The following is a 20,860-nucleotide window of genomic DNA, read 5'->3' on the forward strand; positions in this document are numbered from 1 at the left end:
TTGTTAAGCATTTAATTAGATTACTTTCTTCTTCAAAATGATGCTTGTTTTATACTTTCTTATATAACTGTCTTCAATTGGATTTATAATTCCACAATATATTTTAAATCATTTAAGACACCAGAATCATGTACCCGTGGTACCCAGAATGTTCCTTGTACATAAAATATAAAAACTGGAGACTGAAAGTACTAAATGCAATCTATACAATATTTAGCTTACTAATTAAAAATAATTGACCACAGCAGAGCTGTATGTTATTAAGCATTTGTTCAACACTTACCTGAGGGGTGAAGATTCTGTTCTTCTAAAAATTCTAGATCAAGCATTAGATCATCTTCATCTAGTTCACAAGATCCCAAATTATTCAAAACGTCCTAAACAAAAAGCAAAACCAATATTAAGAGTCCAAAATTCTAAGAAATAGGAAATATTCACATGCAGAAGCTCTGCAGCATAAACTCTAGAATGAAATGTATTCACTGAGTCTCAAAAAGTCTTTTGATTTCTTTTTTATAGGCTTCAAATTCATCAATCCAATAAAAGAAAAAAAAAAACCTCACCCTCTCTATCTGCTGCATTTCAAATAAAAAAAAGTAAATCTAAGACAAAAACAATGTAAACATTTCACATCATTTTTAAACTGATTTAAATGTTACCATAATTTTAAAGAACAATATGGAACTCTGTCAAACTCTTTTTATGAGGCCAGCATTACTCTGACACCAAAACCAAAAGAAGGCACAACACAAAATTTACAGACATTAATGACTATAGATGCAAAGATTCTCAACAAAATATGAGCAAATCAAATCCAAAAACCACATAAATCATACAGCATGATAAAGTAGGATTTACCCCAGAAATGCAAGGGTGGTTCAACATTTGCAAATCAATAAACGTTATAAATCACATCAATAGAATGAAGAGCAAAAACCATATGGTCATTTAAATAGATGCACAGAAAGTATTTGATAAGACTCAACACCCCTTCATGATAAAAACCATCCACAAGTTAGGTATAAAAGGTACAGTCCTCAAAATTATGAAGGCTATATATGAAAAACCAAAAGCCAATATCCTACTGACTGGGGAAAAGGGGAAAGCACTTCTCTTAGATCTGAAACAAGACAAGGATATCCACTCTCACCAGTCTTATTCGTTATACCAATGGAAGTTTTAGCAAGAGCAATTAAGGAGGAGAAAGAAATAAAAGACATAAAAATTGGAAAAGAGAAAGTCAAATTATCCATGTTTGCAGATGACATGATGTTATACATGGGAAAACCTAAAAACAACCAATAAGCTGTTAGAATTGATAAACTAACTCAGTAAAGTTGCAGGTTGCAAAATAAACATAAAAAGAGTAGCATTTTTTATACTAATGATGAACTCAGAGAAAGAGAAAACAAGAAATAAATCCCATTCACAGTAGTCACCAAAAAGTCAAATATCAAATATTTAGGAATGAATTTAACCAAACAAGTGAATGATCTCTACAATGAAAATTATCAAACATTGATGAAAGAAATCATCAAGGCACACACAAAAAAATGGAAAGATATTCCTTGCTCATAGATCCAAATAATTAATATTAAAATGTCTATACTACCTAAAGTAATCTATGGATTCATTGTAATCCCTATCAAAATAACAATGCCATTCTTTACAGAATTAGAAAAAAAATCCTAAAATTCACATGGAATCACAAAAGATCCAGAATAGACAATGCAATCATGAACAAGAATAATCAACCTGGAGGCATCACAAAGCTAGAGTAATCCAAAGAGCATGGTAACGACATAAAAACTGATACACAGATCAATGAAACAGAATAGAGGTCTCAGAAATTAATCCACACACATACAACCAACCAAGTTTTGACAAAAGTGCTCAGATCACACAGTGGAGTAAAGATAATCTCTTCAATAAATGATGCTGGCAAAACTTGATTTATAATGTAGTAGAATGAACCTAAATTCTAAATTCATATCTATCACCATATACAAAAAACAACTCAAGATGGATGAAAGACTTAAATTTAACACCTGAGACTATGAAGTTGCTGGGAAAAAAAAAAAAACATAGGAGAAACACTCCAAGACACTGGTCTTGGACAAGACCCCCAAAGCACAAGCAACAAAAGAAAAACTGAATAAATGGGACTATATCAAACTCAGAAGCTTTAGCACAGCAAAGGAAATAAATGATCAGTAGAGTGCAGAGACAGCCAACAGAATGAGAAAAAAAAATACTTTCAAACATCTATCTGACAAAGAATTCATATTCCAAACACATAAGCAACTTAAAAAACTCAACACCAAAAAAACAACCATTTCAGTTGAGAAATGGGCAAAAGACTTCAATAGACGGCTCTCAAAAGAAGAAATACAAATGCATAACAAATATATGAAAAAATGTTTAATATCACTAGACATCAGCAAAATGCAAATCAAAACACAAAAGAGGTATCACCTCAGTTGTCAAAATGGGTAAAGTCCAAAGCACAGAGAGTAACAAACGCTGGCAAGCAGGTGGACAAAGTGGAACACTTACACACATTGGTGGGAATGTAAATTAGTGTAGCCACTGTGGAAACAGTATGGAGCTTTCTTTAAAAACTGGAAACATTGGGGCTGGCACTGTGGCACAGCAGGTTAACACCCTGGCCTGAAGCACCGGCATCCCATATGAGTGCCAGTTCTAGTCCTGGCTGCTCCTCTTCTGATCAGGCTCTCTTCTATGACCTGGGAAAGCAGAAGATGGCCCAAGTCTTTAGGCCATCCTAATTCATATGAAATCCTCAGAACCTTAGAATGTGACTGTATTGGGAAACAGGGCCCTTAAAGAGGGAATTAATATTATATGAAGGCATATGAGTGGATGCAGTGGAATGAGAAGGCCATGCCAAGATGGCCACTGGCAAGCGAGCGTCAGTTACTCAGGAATGGCTTTGAAACCCATCTGGCAACAGAGCCTGCCTGGCAACAGGCTGTGATTGGATGGCTTCGGATATTGCCTGGCAACAGGCTGTGATTGGTTAGGGCACAGACTGCCCCTTGATCAGATTGGCTGCCTTGGCTATATAAGCTGTTGTGCCAACTGAAATAAACGAGTCTGTGGGCCGCTCGCCTCTGGCCCGCTTTCACCCGACTCCCGGGGTCTGTGTGGTGACTCTGCGCCTCTTGCCCCCACCATGCTCCTCCTCTCAGAACGAATCACGGCAAAAAGTGGACCCTAATCCAATGTGATTAAGGCTCTTACAAGAAGAGAATAGGACACAGACAACACAGGCAGAGTGAAGACCACGTGAAGACACAGAGAAGGCCAGCACCATGGCTCACTTGGCTAATCCTCTGCCTGCAGCACTGGCACACAGGGTTCTAGTCCTGGTCAGGGCACCGGATTCTGTCTCAGTTACTCCTCTTCCAGTCCAGCTCTCTGCTGTGGCCCGGGTGTGCAGTGGAGGATGGCCCAAGTCCTTGGGCCCTGCATCCACATGGGAGACCAGGAGAAGCACTTGGCTCCTGGCTTCGGATCAGCGCAGTGCGCCGGCCGCAGCAGCCATTGGAGGGTGAACCAACGGAAAAGGAAGACCTTTCTCTCTGTCTCTCTCACTCTCACTGTCCACTCTGCTTGCCCCCCCCCCCCCAAAAAAAAAAGACAAGCCCTTGGAAAGCTAAGGAGAGAGACGTCAGGAGAAATCAAAGCTGCCTACACCTTAATCTTAGACTCTTCCAAGTCCCTGAACTGTGGTGAAAAAATTCTGTTGTTTTAGCCACCCAATCCATGGTATTTTGTTAGCAAATTACAACCCAAAGCATTCAGAAGCCAGTGAAAGAAGGAATAAAGGGACAAAATACACGAATGAATGTCTGGGGGTTAGCAGTGTGGTGTAGTGAGTTAAGCTACAGCCCAAAACGCCAGCATCCCTTATGGGCATGGGTTCAAGTCCAGACTTCTCCACTTTCAATTAAGCTCCCTCCTAATGTGCCTGAGATAGCAGCAGAATATGGCCCACATGCTTGGGGCTTTGCATCCACATGGGAGATCCTGATGGAGCTCCTGGCTCCTAGTTTCAGACCAGCCAAGCCCCCATCATTACAGCCATCTGAGGAGTGAATCAGCATATCCAAGTTTCTCTCTCTCCCTCACACCCGTGTGTGTGTGTGTCTCCTTCTTTCTCTGTAACTCTAACTTTCAAATACATAAATCCTTAAAAATAAACAAATAAATGAGAAATGTCTGGCATGTAAGTGTCACCTTTTCTAAGAATGCCAAGTAAGGACATATTTCACATTATAGGTTTCTAGAAGGTGGTTTTCACATCATTCTTCACTTTTCTGTCGAACCACCACCCTATCCACCCAGCTATAGAGGGATGTACCAGATTGTTACATGAGCCAAACCACCTCCTTGGTAGGATGGTTCAACATGGGCATCCCAAACCCAGTGATTGAAGCCCCTTCCATTATAAATGAAAAAAGTTTCTGGTGATGATACTACAAGATACAAAACACTGTTACCACAGGGGCCATGGACCTAAGGGTGTAGCCAAACCCAGGGTAAGCCTATTTGAAAAATGAAAAATGTCATAGAAGTAGGTCCAGCAATTCCTGAGGGCCAGAGTCATACATGATCTTCTCAAGATTGGTTTATCTAACCTTCTTTTGAATTTTGACAGCTATAACATCAATCAGCAATTTTAAAACAAAATTTTTAAGGAGTTGATTTAACACATAAATACTTAAATCCATATCATTGCTGTTCCAACATTTCATATAAGAAAGTAACACCAATAAAGTGAGAAAATTAAATTTGGAAAATTCACTATATTGCTCTGATTTTATTCTTATTTTGCAGGTGACTCTTGACATTGGACTAGCAGGGTCCCATTTATCACTGGCCTAGATGAATTGCTTCTTAAATCTACTCATTCTAAATTGCTTTGCTATGATATCTTGCTTACAAAGCAACTTTCTTGTTAGTGCAGCAGCAAGTCTTTGAAGCCGGTGAAACCTCATAATAAAAGGAGGTTACAGAAGAAAAATCAATGTGAATTTATAAACCTAAAAGGGATTATCTTTTCCTTATCTTTCACTGAAGTAGACCAACAGCAGCAAAATTACTTTTGCCCATAGCTAGCACTTAGGTGGCAACACTAGCATTTAGATTCCTATGTTGAACATCATAAACAAAAAAAGAACCAGCATTCTTTGGTGATTAGGGAAAAGAGGGGGTGGACGAGACAGAAAGAGAGACAGGAAGGAAGGGAGACAGAAAGGAAAGGGAAGGGACAAAAGACTGAAAAGGGACCAAGGAGGTAGATGAGAGGAAAGGAACACAGCTTCTGGAGCATTCTTTTTTTTTTTTTTTTTTAAACAGAAAATAAGGTTCATCTAAAGAAAAAAAATCAAATCCTATTTTGAAAGAATAGCTAAGTAACCCAAATGGCTTTTCCCTAGATAGTCTCTAAGGATATGAGCATCCAAAAATCAATAATCAACACAGCTAGATAAAACAATTTCAGTATGTCAAAGGTGAAAATTTCTAATACTCAAAGATGAAAGCTAAAATTAAAGATATAAAAAGGCACTGAGTACCAAAAGCAACCAAATAAGGTAGAGAATATTTAATTTCTACTGTTTTAATAAATTGCTAATACTTCAGTACTTTATTTTTCTGATTATATATTTATGTTTATAAAACGTAGATATGTATGCTTTTCTGTCTCAGCAGGGATCGTAAGTAAAGTAGTGGCAACAAAGTTGTTCTCGGTCAGGAATAGAAAGAACTGATCATCCTTAAGGGTCACAAACAATAATCAGGTAAAACAGGAATTCATCAATTAATTAACACTAATGATTATATACCAACCTAATAGGGTACAACTATATGTTTCAAACATATAGTTTCAACATTGATAAAATATTAGAATGTAAAGTAATCTGATAACTAAGCAAGAATGGTCTCTCTCTTTTGGGACAGATAAAAGCATTAAAGAGTCCTACATAACAGGAAATAATAATGAAAATATAACAAGAATAATAATGAAAGTCCATGAGTTTTTAATAATGTTACTATATGAGGTCTATATATCATAACAGGAAAATTGTTGTATAAGAAGTAATTAGGACATAAAAAGAAAATCATTTTATGAGAGGACATCAGTATTGCACAAAATTAAGTAAGTACCTAAAGAAGAACACTGGAACTGAATAGGGGAATAAGAGGAACCCTGTAAAATACACAGCCCTGTGACGGCATCAAAAAGAGAGGATCAAAGCTAATCAGCAACCACAACCCTGGCCCTTGCAGCCACAGAAGAATCCCCACTGTAGGGGAAAGGGTAAACAGGACAGCCTCAGCACAGGCACCATGTATTACATGGCAATCTACCAAAAGGACCAATCTATAGTCTTCACATACAAGGAGCCCAGTAAGGGGAACTACCTGTGCTATGCAAAATAACTTTGCTGCAGATAACAACCTCACACTGTATCATCTCAATCCTTAGAGAAAACATGGCACAGGAAGTGTGCACCATCGGAGAAGGGAGTTACTGTCAGAATCTATGCTGCCCCAGGGGACAGAAGTCCCTGCATATCCCATTCCCTGGGCCCATACCACACAAGCAGAAAATACTGCAGCCTCATGTTTTTCAGTATCACACAGCACACTCTCCAGAATAAACCACAGATATTATGAAAAAATTTAAACAAATTCAAAGAAATCAAAATCATTTCATGTATTCTTTGACCACAATGGAATAAACAGAATAACAACAAAAAGAAACTTTAGGAATAACACAAATAAATGCAGTCTGAACAACTTGCTTCTGAAAAAACAATGGTTCACTGAAAAAATCCAAAAAGAAACTTTAAAAATTCTAAAATGAAATGAAAATGGAAACATCAAAATTTATAGGATACAGTTTAATTATAATTAAGGGACCTACATCAAAAGAAAATTATAAAGGTCTCAAATAAATAACCTAATGACCCGTATCAAGGAACTAGAAAAACAGGAATTAACCAACCCAGTATTATTAGAAGAAACATGAAAGATAAAAATAGAAATAGTTGAAATAGAGAAGAAAACAATATGAAAGATCAGTGAAAGGACAGTTGGTTTTTTGAATACAATTGACAAATCTCTTGCTCAACTTATCAGTGAGAGAGAAAAAGAGGACTCTCAAATAAAATTAAAGATTTTAAAAAGAGGTAATACAACAGATAGTTCAGAATACAAAGGATCATAAGGAACTATTATGAATTGTTTACCAACAAATTAGAAAAACTGGAAGAAATGGATAAATTTGTAGACATATATAAATTATCAAAATTAAACCACAAAGACCTGAACAGACCAATATATGAATGATGACATTAAATTATTAATAAAAAGTATTTCAACAAAGGATAGCCAAGGACTACACAGCTTTACTGCTAAGTTCTACTAAATGTTTACAGTAGAACTAATACCAGTTCTTTTCAGATTATCCTAAAAAGTTGAAAAGGAAGGAATCACATTAAACTCATTATATTCAGATAGCATTATCTTGATACCAAAACCAAAAAAGGACCCAACAAAGAAATAAATCTATTGACCAATACAACTGATGAACATACATGAAAAAAAAAGGTCACAAAATACTAGCAAATCTAATACAACAGCACATGAAAAAGATGATTCACCATGATCAAGTTATCCTGGGGATGCAGGGATGATTCAATATATACAAATCAATAAATATAATACATCCTATCAATAAAATGAAATCAAATGATAAAAATCAAATGATTATTCCACAGATGAAGAAAAGGCATTAGATAAAATTCAATATCTATTTATGACTTAAAAAAAAAAAAAACCCTAAACAAGTTAGGTATAGACTGTACCTTAAAATCACAAAGGCTATACATGAAAACCCACAGAAAACATCACACTTAATGGTGAGAAAGCTGAAAGCAATTCCTCTAAGATCTGGAACTTGACAAAGATGTCCAATTTCACCATTCTTATTCAATACTGTATTTAAAGTTTTAGCCAGAGCAATTAGGCAAGATAATAACTAACAAGTATATAAACAGAAAAACAGGTAATCAAATGTCATTCAAAACCCTAAAGTATGATCTCCACCCACTTTCCTAAATTGATCCCTGCAAGCATTAACTATTTTCTGAAGATGCCATTTGCATTTCTTTCATTAACATCTCTGCTGACAGCATTTGCTTGTCCAAAGGCCCAAAGAGCAAATACAAGGTAATGTATACTTTACCATATGATAGACTTTTTTGTAATAATGCAATATTTATTATTGTTTAAAAACAAAAAAAGCTTCTTTTTTTTTTCTTAAATAATGGTTCTTTTAAAAAACTCCCTTAGGTGTAGTATGTTCTGGAACCTAAAACTGTTCCACATTAAGTGGAATGTATCTACTTAGGGATAAATATTCACTATTTATTGTATTTTGTACTAGAGAGGAAGTCAAGAAAAACGTATTTACTTTTCTTAATTTTGGGGCTATATCTGAGCAGAGTTCTTTGTGCTTTTAGAATATCTCTACTGTTGTACTATGGCAATATATTACAATATGATAATAATATGTCACTTAATTACCTGGAAATGATATTTCCTGTTACAAAACTATTTTGATAAATAACAGTAGTGTCATTTTCACATCACCAATGTTTAAAATCTATCAGATGTTTTGATGAAAATATATTACCCAGGAAAACTACTCAGATATAAAGAGGAGGAATGCTTAAGAGTTGTTCATTGCTAGCTTAGTTGTCTTAGAATTTTTGAGATACGCTTTGTCCCCTTAAAGCTGTCATCACACCTCACTAGAAATGTTTATTTCTCACCACTCTCAGTTTATGAGCTTCTGAAAATATTATGGGAGTCCCATGACTTTATTATTCCATTAAATACTCAGTTGGATTTTGTCATAGAGAACCTAACATACAAGTTTATTAAACAAGTTATCTCAAAGTGAACCATAAAGTAATTCAATACCCTCTTGATAATGATTACAGCTGTATTAAAAAATAGGTATTTTTTTTTATTTTTAACTATTTATTTTCATATTGAACTAAAGAACATTTAAAAACAGTAAGACACTTTTTCCCCATAGCAAATATCTATACTACAGGTTTTGATTTCTGTAAGTAAATGCAACAGAAAGAAGTTATTTCTCCTAAGCATCTTCTGTTCAAATAAAGAACATTTGAAAAAGTACAAGAATTTTGTGTAGGAAATAATCTAGGGAAAGTTGTGAAATCTTGGCTCCAGAATCTTCAACCTAGACTTGCACAGCCATTGTGGATATCCAATTTCAATCTCACTCTGGATACTGCAATAGCAAAGACAACAGATTAGTTCCCTGTGAAGAGAAAGACATCAAATGTGGAAAGATATACTATACGGGAGGACATCATTCCAATCTCATTGGGGAAGACAAGGTCTCTCACCTTAAGGATGCAAAGCAGAATGACACTGTTGAATGCAAAAGCATGTTTTTATATTACGATTCTAAAGATGTTGGCCTGGTTTTTCCTGGGACAAAATGCAGAGAAGGAATGGTGTGCAGCAATGGTGAATGTGTAAAAACTGAAGACATCTACAATTCCACCAATTGTCCCTCTCATTGCAATGAAAATTTTGTGAATGGTGGTGAACCGCAGTGTACATGTGAGGAAGAACAAGTACTTCCAGACTGGGAAGAAAACTTAAATCTTACCAGTATCTCCATAATGGTTGCTGTGCTTGTCTTGGTTATTATTGGTGTTGGGGTTGTTACATTATTAATCAAAGATCCCACCCAAAAATAGGTATTTTAGTCATAGACAATTTAATAATTAAGATTTAGGTTTTATTATACATTTATATTTGTATATAGAATTCTATGGGATTATAACCATTTGTAAATTAATGTCTATCATAGTATATTTCTAAAATAGTGATCAAATGTATCAAAACAATAATGTGTCAGTCTTGCTCCAAATAATACAGCATACAATAAGAAATACATAAGATTGGGATGTATAAATTTGTTTGCAAACCCTGACCTAGCCACCAAACCAATTCTGTGAATATGACCAAATCATACTGGGGCCGGTGCTGTGGCATACTGGGTAAGGCTGCCGCCTGTGGTGCCGGCATCCCATATGGATGCCAGTTCGAGACCTGGCTGCTCCACTTCCAATCCAGCTCTCTCCTATGGCCTGGGAAGGCAGCGGAAGATGACCCATGGCCTTGGGCCCCTGCACCCACATGGGAGACCTGGAAGAAGCTCTTGGCTCCTGGCTTCAGACTGGCTCAGCTTTGGCTGTTGCAGCCATCTGAAGAGTGAACAGAGGATAGAAGACATCATCTCTCTCTCTCTCTCTCTCTCTCTCTCTCTCTCTCTCTCTCTCCCCCCCCACCTATCCTCTCTCTGTGTAACTGTTATTGCAAGTAAAATAAATAAATCTTAAAAAAAAAAAAAGAAGCAAATCTTAAACTCCCTGATGCTCTTCCATGAAACAAAATGCAAGAATGGGTATTCTCTACAATCCATCGAAGCTTACATCATTAAAATCTATAAGAGAACGAAGAGCTTCTTTTCAAGGATGATATCACAAGCCACAGTTGGCCGATCTGCAAAGTTTGAGAGTACAGTTCCCAAAATCGCAGACATTTCTGACACCAACAGCAAGTATAGAAGGCTTATAAAACCAACTCAGGCACAATAATTCACTGGAGCAGGAGCAATTCATAGAACTCACAGAAAGCTACTATTGTCAGGATTATGGCTTGTGACAGGAAAGGGTACAGGTTAAAATCAGCTGAAGGAAAAGATGTATAGGGTGGAGACTGGCAGGATCCAAATGCAAAGCTTCCATTGCACTTAGGAAGCATCACCCTCCTGGCCTTGATGTGTGTTAGTACACATGAAGTATAACTAGCAAAGAATATATGTTGAGGGGCCGGTGCCGCGGCTCACTTGGTTAATCCTCTGCCTGCGGCGACGGCAACCCATATGGGTTTCGGGTTCTAGTCCCGACTGCTCCTCTTCCAATCCAGCTCTCTGCTGTAGTCCAAGAAGGCAGTGGAGGACGGCCCAAGTGCTTGGGCCCATGCACCCACATGGGAGACCAGGAGGAAGCACCTGGCTCCTGGCTTCGGATTGGTGCAGTTCTGGCCATAGCAGCCAATTAGGAGGTGAACCAATGGAAGAAAGACGTTCTCTCTCTCTCTCTCTCTCTCTCTCTCTCTCTTTCTCACTGTCTATAATTCTACCTGTCAAATAAAGTATATATATGTATGTGTGTATATATATATATATATATATATATAGAAACATCAGTGTCAAGAGTTTTAATTGGGGTTTCATTATACACACGTGGTTGACAGACTGTCTACAGGATGGATCTCAGTCTCCAGGTGATCCAATACTGCACATCCCAAAGCCTCCACTCTAACTTTTCTGGTTAGTGTCTTTGGTGTGGCAAATCCTCACTCTAACTCTGTTAGGTATTGCCAATCTTACCCCAACATCCAGTGTGTCCACCTTCCATTCTAAAAGAAAATACTCCTATCAGGTGTAACATAGCTTTCTCCAGCAAAGCCAGAGTCAAAGGACTCATCTTTTGGGGAAAGGCCAAATTGTTCACTCTAGATACACCAGGTTTCCACAGGCTCAGCATAGCTTATGATCGAATTTAGTGTCAAAATATATAAGCTGATGTACAAAAATATATGTGTCATTATGTATTTTGTCAGCTTGTAAACTTGTAATCACAAGTACAAAGTATCACATTTAAAAGACAAAAAAATGCTTGCTTTATTAGTAATAATATAAAAACAAATTATTGATTACAGTATAACACCATTAAAATGACAAAAATGTGGAGCCAGTGTTGTGGCGTAGCAGGTTAAGCTGCCACCTGCAATGTCAACATCCCATATTGGTGCTGGTTCAAGTTCCAGATATGCCACTTCCAATCCAGCTCCCTGGTATTGCACCTGCAAAAGCAGCAGAGGATTGCCCAAGTACATGGGCACCTGTACCCATGTTGTAAAACTGGAAGAAGCTCATGGCTCCTGGCTCCTAGATTCAGATCAGCCCAGTTCTGGCCACTGCATCACATGGGACATGAACCAGCAAATGGAAGATCCCTCTATATCTTTCTCTCCCTTTTCCTCTCCCCGCCCCAGCTTTCTCTCTGTGCCCTTCCCTCTGTCTCTGTAACCCTGCATCTCAAATAAATAAATAAAACTTGTTAAAAATAACAAATATGTTTTATAGATGGTCTGGATTAATGTCTAAATGGAGGGGCAGCACTGAGACAGTAGGTTACAACTGCCTGCAACTCCAGCATCCCATATGAATACCAGTTCAAGTTTCAGCTGCTCACTTCCAAACCATCTCACTGCTAATGCATCTGACAAAGTAGCAGAAGATGGCCCAAGTATTTGGGCCCCTGCACCCACGTGGGAGACCAGGCTGGATTTCCAGGCTGCTGTCTTTGACCTGGCCTATCCCTGGCCATTGCAGTCATTTTGGGAGTGAACCAGCAGATGGAAGGTTCTCTCTCTTTTTGTGTATGTACGTGTGTCTCCTTCTCCTTGTAACCCTGTCTTTTAAATAAAATAGACAAATAAATCTTAGAAAAAAACTTAGATTATTTTCTATGTCTTTTCTCAAATCTTCAATACTGTATTCATAATTCTTATAATGAAAGTTAAGTTATCCCCTTATTCAACGTTTACCAAATGCCAAGAAAGAACAATGAACAAGAAGGAAAGTCTTCTAATCTATATAATAGAAAACTACAAAAATGATTAAGATAAATTTAGCTAATGATTATTGAACGCAGATTTTTTTCTTTAAAGATTAATACAACCCTAGTTTTTGCTATACATTTAGTAGACATGGAAGATCTTTGTTAAGGTGACATTTAGGCTGAATAAAGAATATTAAGCAGTCTCATGAAAATCAGAAGAAAGGCATTCCCAGTAGACAGAAAAGCAGGGGAAAATCATGAAAAACGGGCATGAGGCTTATCTGTTAGTGGGTACAGAAGGCAAGGACAACAGGAGCACGGAGGCAAAGCAGAGTTCTGGAGGTAGAAATTCAAAGGATGCAGGCTTTAGGTCCCTCAGATACACAGTTTAGGAACATCAACTGCCAAAAAATGCATCACAAAAAAAATTCTCGAGCACCAGCCCTGTGGAATGGGCACTAAAGCCGCCACCTGCAGCAACAGCAGCCTATATGGACACCAGTTCAAGTCCTGGCTGCCCCCAGGGGGCTTCAAGCCTCGTTCCCTCTAGGCTCTTCCTGTCCCTTTCCCACCAGTGTCTCGGGCTACTGCGGTTTCGCCTCACCTCCCTTTCCTGTGCTGGTGCGTAGACTCGGCAGCTGGGGTCCCGAGCCGTGGGCACCCGTGCCCTCCACGTAGGACTACCGTGTCCCACTAGTTCCAGAAGAGTTTCCTCTGCAGTTTTTTCCCTAACTCTTCCCTGAAACTACAGTATCTCCACTTTTATTAAACTATCTTTTCCCGGACTATCAATGCGCTCCCTCCCTGTTCCGCCATCTTGGAGCTCTTGCTATTTTGGCTTTGATTGCTTGTGCTTCTGGGTCTTTTCCAAGAAGTCTTTATCTATGCCAATGTCTTGCAGAGTTTCTCCAACGTTCTTCTCTAGAATTTGAAGATATTAGGACATGGATTTAGATCCTTAATCCACTTTGAGTTCATTTTTTTGTATAAGGTATAATGTAGGGTTTCATACTTCTGCACACAGAGATCCAATTTCCCATCTCCATTTGTTATTGCTCCAGGGATTGATTTTAGCTTCTTTGTCAAAGATAAGTTAATTGTAGATATGTGGATTAATTTCTGGGACTTCTATTCTGTTCCAGTGGTTTGTATGTATTTTTGTGCCAGTACCAGGCTATTTTGATTATAACAGTCCTGTAGTATTTCTTGAAATCTGGTATTGTGGTGACTCCATCTTTGCTTGGGTTGTTTAAGAATGTTTTAGCTATCAGGGGTGCCTTCAGTCAACATACAAATTTCAGCATCATTTTTTTTTCTAAATCTGAGAAGAATGTTCTGGATATTTTGATTGGGATCTCCTTGAATCTGTACATTGCTTTCCATAGTATTGACATTTTGATGATATTAATTCTTCCAATCCACAAACATAGAAGATTTTTCCATATTTTTATGTCTTCTTATAGTTCTTTCTTTAATGTTTTATAATTTTCATCATAGATTTCTTTCAGCTCCTTGATTAAATTTATTACAAAGTATTTAAGTTTATTCCTCAACAAAATACCAGCTAATAGAACATAGCAACAAAGCAGAAAAATCTTTCATACAGACCAAGCGGGATTTACCCCTGGTATGTATGGATGGTTCAATGCACACATATAAATAAATGTGATATATCACATTAATAAATTGAGGAATAAAAACTATATGACTATCTCAACAGATTCAAAGAAAGCATTTTATAAAATATAACATCCTTTCATGATAAAAAACCATAAACAAATTATATATAAAAGGAACATTCCTCAACACAATCAAGGCAATTTATGACAAACACACAGCCAAAGCCAGCATCAGATTGAATGAGGAAGAGTTGGAAGCATTTCCAATAAGGACTGGAACCAGGCAAGATGCTCTATTTCACCATTGTTATTCAAAATAATTCTAGAAGTTTTAGTTAAAACCATTAGGCAAGAAAAAGAATCAAAGAGACACCAACTGGAAAGGAGTGAGTCAAATTATCCTTGTTTGCAGATGACATGATTCTACATAATGGGGGAGCTAAAAGTCTACTAGAAGACTATTAGAACTTATAGTGTTTGGTAAAGATGCACCATATAAAGTCAACGCACAAAAATCAACAGCCTTTGTATACACAGACAATACTATCACAGAGAAAGAAATTTCAAGTTAAGCCAATTTACAATAGCTATATAATTTATTTTGAAAGTAGATATGTGATATTATTCTCCCCTTCAAGTTCTCACAACCCCTAGGACAGGCTTGAATATACTGATATACTGATAAATTAAATCACTAATTATTCATTAAAAAAATTTGGTTACCATGTAAATAACACACAGATTCTTCAATTTATGATCTAATACTTAGCTATCAATTGTTCAACAGACAAGTATGATATATACTGTAGAATGTTTTTGATTTAATGATAAATCTGCAGTTATTTAAATAACTTTTATATTTCATTTGTTTAAAGTATAATATTGGAGTTATATTTGGATGCATCAAAATCTGACTTAGCAAATTTCTCTCATTTAAATACTCTGTGTTGAGAAAAAGAAATATAACCTCACAGGCAGAAGTAGTACTCCAGGAAAAAATTACAGAATAACTTCTGTTATGCAATTAGAATTTCCTATTCATTCAAAAGAATAAATTTACATTTCATTATTTTAAAAAGAATTATGGTTTTTTTTTTTTGACAGGCAGAGTGTACAGTGAGAGAGAGAGAGACAGAGAGAAAAGTCTTCCTTTTGCCGTTGGTTTACCCTCCAATGGCTGCTGCGGCCAGTGTGCTGCGGCTGGCATACCGCGCTAATCCGAAGCCAGGAGCCAGGTGCTTCTCCTGGTCTCCAATGGGGTGCAGGGCCCAAGCATTTGGGCCATCCTCCACTGCACTCCCTGGCCACAGCAGAGAGCTGGCCTGGAAGAGGGGCAACTGGGACAGAATCCGGCACCCCAACTGCGACTAGAACCTGGTGTGCCGGCGCTGCAGGTGGAGGATTAGCCTATTGAGCCATAGCGCTGGCCAAGAATTATAGTTTAATAACAAAATAAATATACACTATCCAAGAGAAAGAAAGAAAAACATACAGACATAAGAAGCTTAGAGGGACTTTATTATGAAATTTTTTCACTGGTTAAATACCAATAGTAATTTATTAATGTACACCATTCTGTTTCTTATTCTTTAAAAGATTAGCTTCAGGCCGGCGCCGCGGCTCACTAGGCTAATCCTCCGCCTTGCGGCGCCGGCACACCGGGTTCTAGTCCCGGTCGGGGCACCGGTCCTGTCCCGGATGCCCCTCTTCCAGGCCAGCTCTCTGCTGTGGTCAGGGAGTGCAGTGGAGGACGGCCCAAGTACTTGGGTCCTGCACCCTATGGGAGACCAGGAGAAGCACCTGGCTCCTGCCATCGGATCAGCGCGGTGCGCCGGCCGCAGCGCGCCAACCGCGGCGGCCATTGGAGGGTGAACCAACGGCCAAGGAAGACCTTTCTCTCTGTCTCTCTCTCTCACTGTCCACTCTGCCTGTCAAAAAAAAAAAAAAAAAAAAAAAAAAAAAAAAAAAAAAAGATTAGCTTCAAATAAACAATATTGACATATAACCTATAATGAAAACAAATATAGTTTCAAAGTAAATATGCTTTGATAAATGTATATATGGGTACTTCAAAAAGTTTTGAAAATCGAATTAAAAGATTATGTGCATTTTCCACAAATATTAATTTCATCTGAAATATAGAGAACAAAAACATTTAGGATAAAAATCAGGAAGTAATTGTTGAAGATGACAGTCAAACTTGAAGAGAAAATTTTCATTTGTTTAGCTCAACATGTTCTGCTAACATTTCTATTTGATCTAAACATTTTCAAATATATCCCTCTGATTGTTTATATAATATTTAGACATGTGTTTTTCTTTTATCCAAATACTTGCAAATTGAAAGAAAATTGGATAATTTTGTATCTTGTCCAATCACTTGATAAAACTGTGACATACCCTATCATTCACATAAGTTTTTAACACATATTAATGGGACTTTAAAAAACTATAGTGAATGGGGACTTTATAATTAATAGAAATCTAATTAAGTACTGAAAACCCATGGATAAAAATCAATCAATTCAATTTCATTCTATATAAATTAATAGAATTTAAAGCATGATTGAAGGAACATAAATAATGAAGTTCAAGGAAACATAACTTCAGAGAAACATATCAATTATACAACTTGAATTGTTAAATGAAATTATAGTTGCTTGGAAATATAAGGTTACTATAAATTTTGTTTTTCTTTGGCAACTCATTTTTGATTTATTCTTATGATAATCAATTAAGATTTATGACCATTACTCTCAAATAATTTTATTAAATGCATTTGCCCTCCTTTCTTTTTTTCCCTTCATAGCAACAAGATCATTAATTTGTAAAAAAAGCAGACACCAGGTAAACCATGGTATTCTATGTGGTGAAAGTATTTGGAAACAGGGGTTTACATTGTGGTATATCAGGTTAAGCTGCAATCTACAATGCTGGCCTCCCATATGCACATGGGTCCTAAGTCTGGCTGCTCTCCTTCCAATCCAGTTCCCTGGTAATGTGCCTGGGAAGGTAGTGGAAGATGGCTCAAGTGCATAGGCCCCTGCCACCTACGTTGAAGGCCAGATGTTGTCCAGGCTTCTGGCTTTATTCTGGCCCAGTCCCAGCTGTTGAGGCCATTTGGGGAATGAACCAGTGGGTAGATTTCTCTTTTTCTCTCTCTGTCACTCCCTCGCACTCTGTAAATCTGCCATCCAAATAAATAAATGTTTTAAAAACATATTAGAAAACAAAAGAAAAACTACACATAACAGGGGCACCTATATTTGTTTGCATTTTTTAAATTTACACATTTATATATACTATAAAATAAATTGGAAGTCAGTCTATATTTTTATGTTGCTGTTGTTTGCACCATTCTTCCAATAAAACACACTGATAGACCATCTCCTATTTCTTTTTTAAGATGTTTTGTTTATTTATTTATTTATTTGACAGGTAGAGTTATAGATAGTGAGAGGAGAGACAGAGAGAAAGGTCTTCCTTCCATTGGTTCACTCCCTAAATGGCCACAATGGCTGGTGCTGCACAGATCCAAAGCCAGAAGCAGGTGCCTCTTCCTGGTCTCCCCATGCAGGTGCAGGGGCCCAAGCACTTGGGCCATCCCCCACTGCCCTCCTGGGCCACAGCAGAGAGCCGGACCGGAAGAGGAGCAACTGGGACTAGAACCAGTACCCATATGAGATGCCAGAACTGCAGGCACAGGATCAACCAAGTGAGCCACGGCGCAGGCGCCTTTATTTATTTATTTATTTATTTGAAACGGATACTGATGGGAGGGAAGGGAGAGAGAGAAAGAGAGATATATTTCTATTCACTGATTCACTCCATAAATGGTTTTAAAAGCCAGTGTTGAGCCAGGCCAAACAAGGATCCATGAATTCCATCTCTGTTTCCCAAAAGGGTGGCAGGGTCCCAAGCTCCTAAGCCATCTTCCACTGCCTTCCCAGGAGCATTAGCAGCAAGTTAGATCAGAAACAGAGCAGCCAAGACTGAAACTAGCACTTCTTGGAATAAATTTAACAAAGGATCTCAAAGATATCTACAATGAAAATTACAAAACATTAAAGAAAGAAATAGAAGACATTAAAAAAATGGGAAAAAAAAATCTGTGTTCATGGATTGGAAAAATCAATATCATCAAATGTCCATACTACTGAAAGAAATTTACAGATTCAATGTAATCCCAAATAAACTACAAATGACACTTCTCTCCGATCTAAAAAATGATACTAAAAATTCAAATGGAAACACAAGAGGCTCCGAATAGCTAAAGTATTCTTAAACAAGAGAAACAAAGCTTGTGGCATCACAGTCCCAGATGTCAAGACATACTACAGGACAGTTATAATCAAAATAGCCTGGTTCTGGCGTAAAAACTGACGTGTAGATAAACAGAACAGAATAGAAACTCCAGAAATCAATCACACATGTACAACCAACTTACCTTTGACAAAGAAACTAAAATAAATTCCTGGATCAATGCCAGTCTCTTCAGCAAATGGTGCTGGGAAAACTGGATCTCTGCATGCAGAAGTATGAAATAAGCCTCCTACTTTACACCTTATACAAAAATCCACACAAAATGGAGCAAAGACCTAAATATGTGATCTGATCCCATCAAATTACCACAGAACATTGGGGAAACTCTGCAACATGTTGGCATAGGCAGAGACTTCATGAAAAAGACCCCAGAAGCATAGGCAATCAAAGCCAAAATTGACAAATAGGATTATATCAAACTGAGAAGCTTTTGCACTGCAAAGGAAACATTCATCAAAATGAAGAGGCAACAAACAAAATAGGAGAAAATATCTAAAAACTACACAACTGATTAAGAGGCTAATATCCTAAATTATAAAGAGCTCCAGAAATTCAACAACAACAAAGCAAACAATCCAGTTAAGAAATGGGCAAAGGACTTGAACAGGAATTTTTCAAAGGGACGAAATTCAAATGGCTAAAAGACACTTGAAAAAATGCTCAGGATCACTAGCCAGCAGGGAAACACAAATGAAAACGACAAAGAGGTTTCACCTATCTCAGTACAGTTAGAATGGCTCTCATACAGAAATCAACAAACAACAAATGCTGGTGAAGATCTGTGGAAAAAGGTACCCTAATCAACTGTTGGTGGGAATGCAAACCAGTGCAGCCACTGTGGAAGACAGTATGGAGATAAACAAATCTCAATATAGACCATAAGACCCAGCCACCTCACTCCTGAGAATTTTTCCCAAACCAAAATAAATCAGCAAATGAAGTAATTATTTGTAACCCCATGTTCTTTACAGCACAATTCACAATAGCTAAGATATGGAATCAACCCAGATGTCCATCAACTGTTGACTGAATAAAGAAATTATGATAAATATATACTATGGAGTACTACTCAGCTGTAAAAAATGAAATCCTGTCTTTTGCAACAAAATGGATGCAACTGGGAACCACTGTACTTAATGAAACAAGCCAGTCACAAAAAGACAGATATCATATGCTTTCCCTGATCTGAGCTAATTAATAGAGTACCCAAAATGTAATGTATTGGAACAAAACGGTCATTTTGTGATTTGATGATTATTTATTCATTTGAAAGTCAAAATTACAGAGAGAAGGGGAGAGGCAGAGGGAGACAGATCTCCCATCTGCTGGTTCACTCTCCTAATGGTGGCAATGGCCAATCTTGGGTAAGGCTGAATTTAGGAGCCTGGTGCTTCATTGGGGTATCCCACATGTGTTGCAGATGCCGAAGCTCTTAACCTGCTGCTTTTCCAAGCATTGGTACAGAGCTTAATTGGAAATGGAACAGCCAGGATATGAACCAGAACCCATATATGATGTTGGCATCATAGATGGTGGCTTTACTAACTATACAACACTGGCCCCAAGTGATAGATTTTTTTAAAATATATCAATTAATTTTTAAAATTTTTATTAAAAGAACAGATTGTATGTATTTCATAGGTACACTCGGTACTTCTCTCCCTCTTTACTTCATTCAATCCCCTCAATCCATTTTTTATCTTTAATTTTTGCAAAAACATACTTCCAATCAACTCTATAATCACAGGCTTAATGTATCAATACCACAATATTCAACAAGTAAACAGTATAAAGACCACAGTTCCAAAGGATTATAAACAAGGATTTATAAACAAAGATCGAATGACAAGATGTCTGTTTTATTCATATACTTTTTTGTATTTTTATATTAACTAAAATATATCAGAGAAAACATGGTATCTGTCTTTTGGAGACTGACTTATTTCACTAAACATAATGATTTCCAGGTGCACTTTGTTGCAAAAGACAGGGTTTTATTCTTTTTTATGGCTGAGTAGTATTTCACATTGTACATAAATCACATTTTCTTTATCCATTCATCAGCTGATAGACATCTGGGCTGATTCCTTTTCTTAGCTATTGTGAACTGAGCTGTAATAAACATGGGGTACAAATAATTCTTTC

General features: G+C 37.2%; 1 protein-coding gene across 1 annotated transcript in view; it reads right to left on the bottom strand.

The window, feature by feature from the left end:
- CCSER1 (coiled-coil serine rich protein 1) overlaps positions 1 to 20,860 on the bottom strand; it is a 1,228,673-nt gene that overhangs the window by 1,141,243 nt on the left and 66,570 nt on the right. The window contains exon 3 of the mRNA XM_062199158.1: positions 284 to 377. Within this exon, the coding sequence (XP_062055142.1) occupies positions 284 to 377 (94 nt within the window). The remainder of the gene's footprint in view (positions 1 to 283; positions 378 to 20,860) is intronic.

This window comes from Lepus europaeus, chromosome 8 (genome assembly GCF_033115175.1).
Source record: "Lepus europaeus isolate LE1 chromosome 8, mLepTim1.pri, whole genome shotgun sequence".
NCBI lineage: Eukaryota > Metazoa > Chordata > Mammalia > Lagomorpha > Leporidae > Lepus > Lepus europaeus.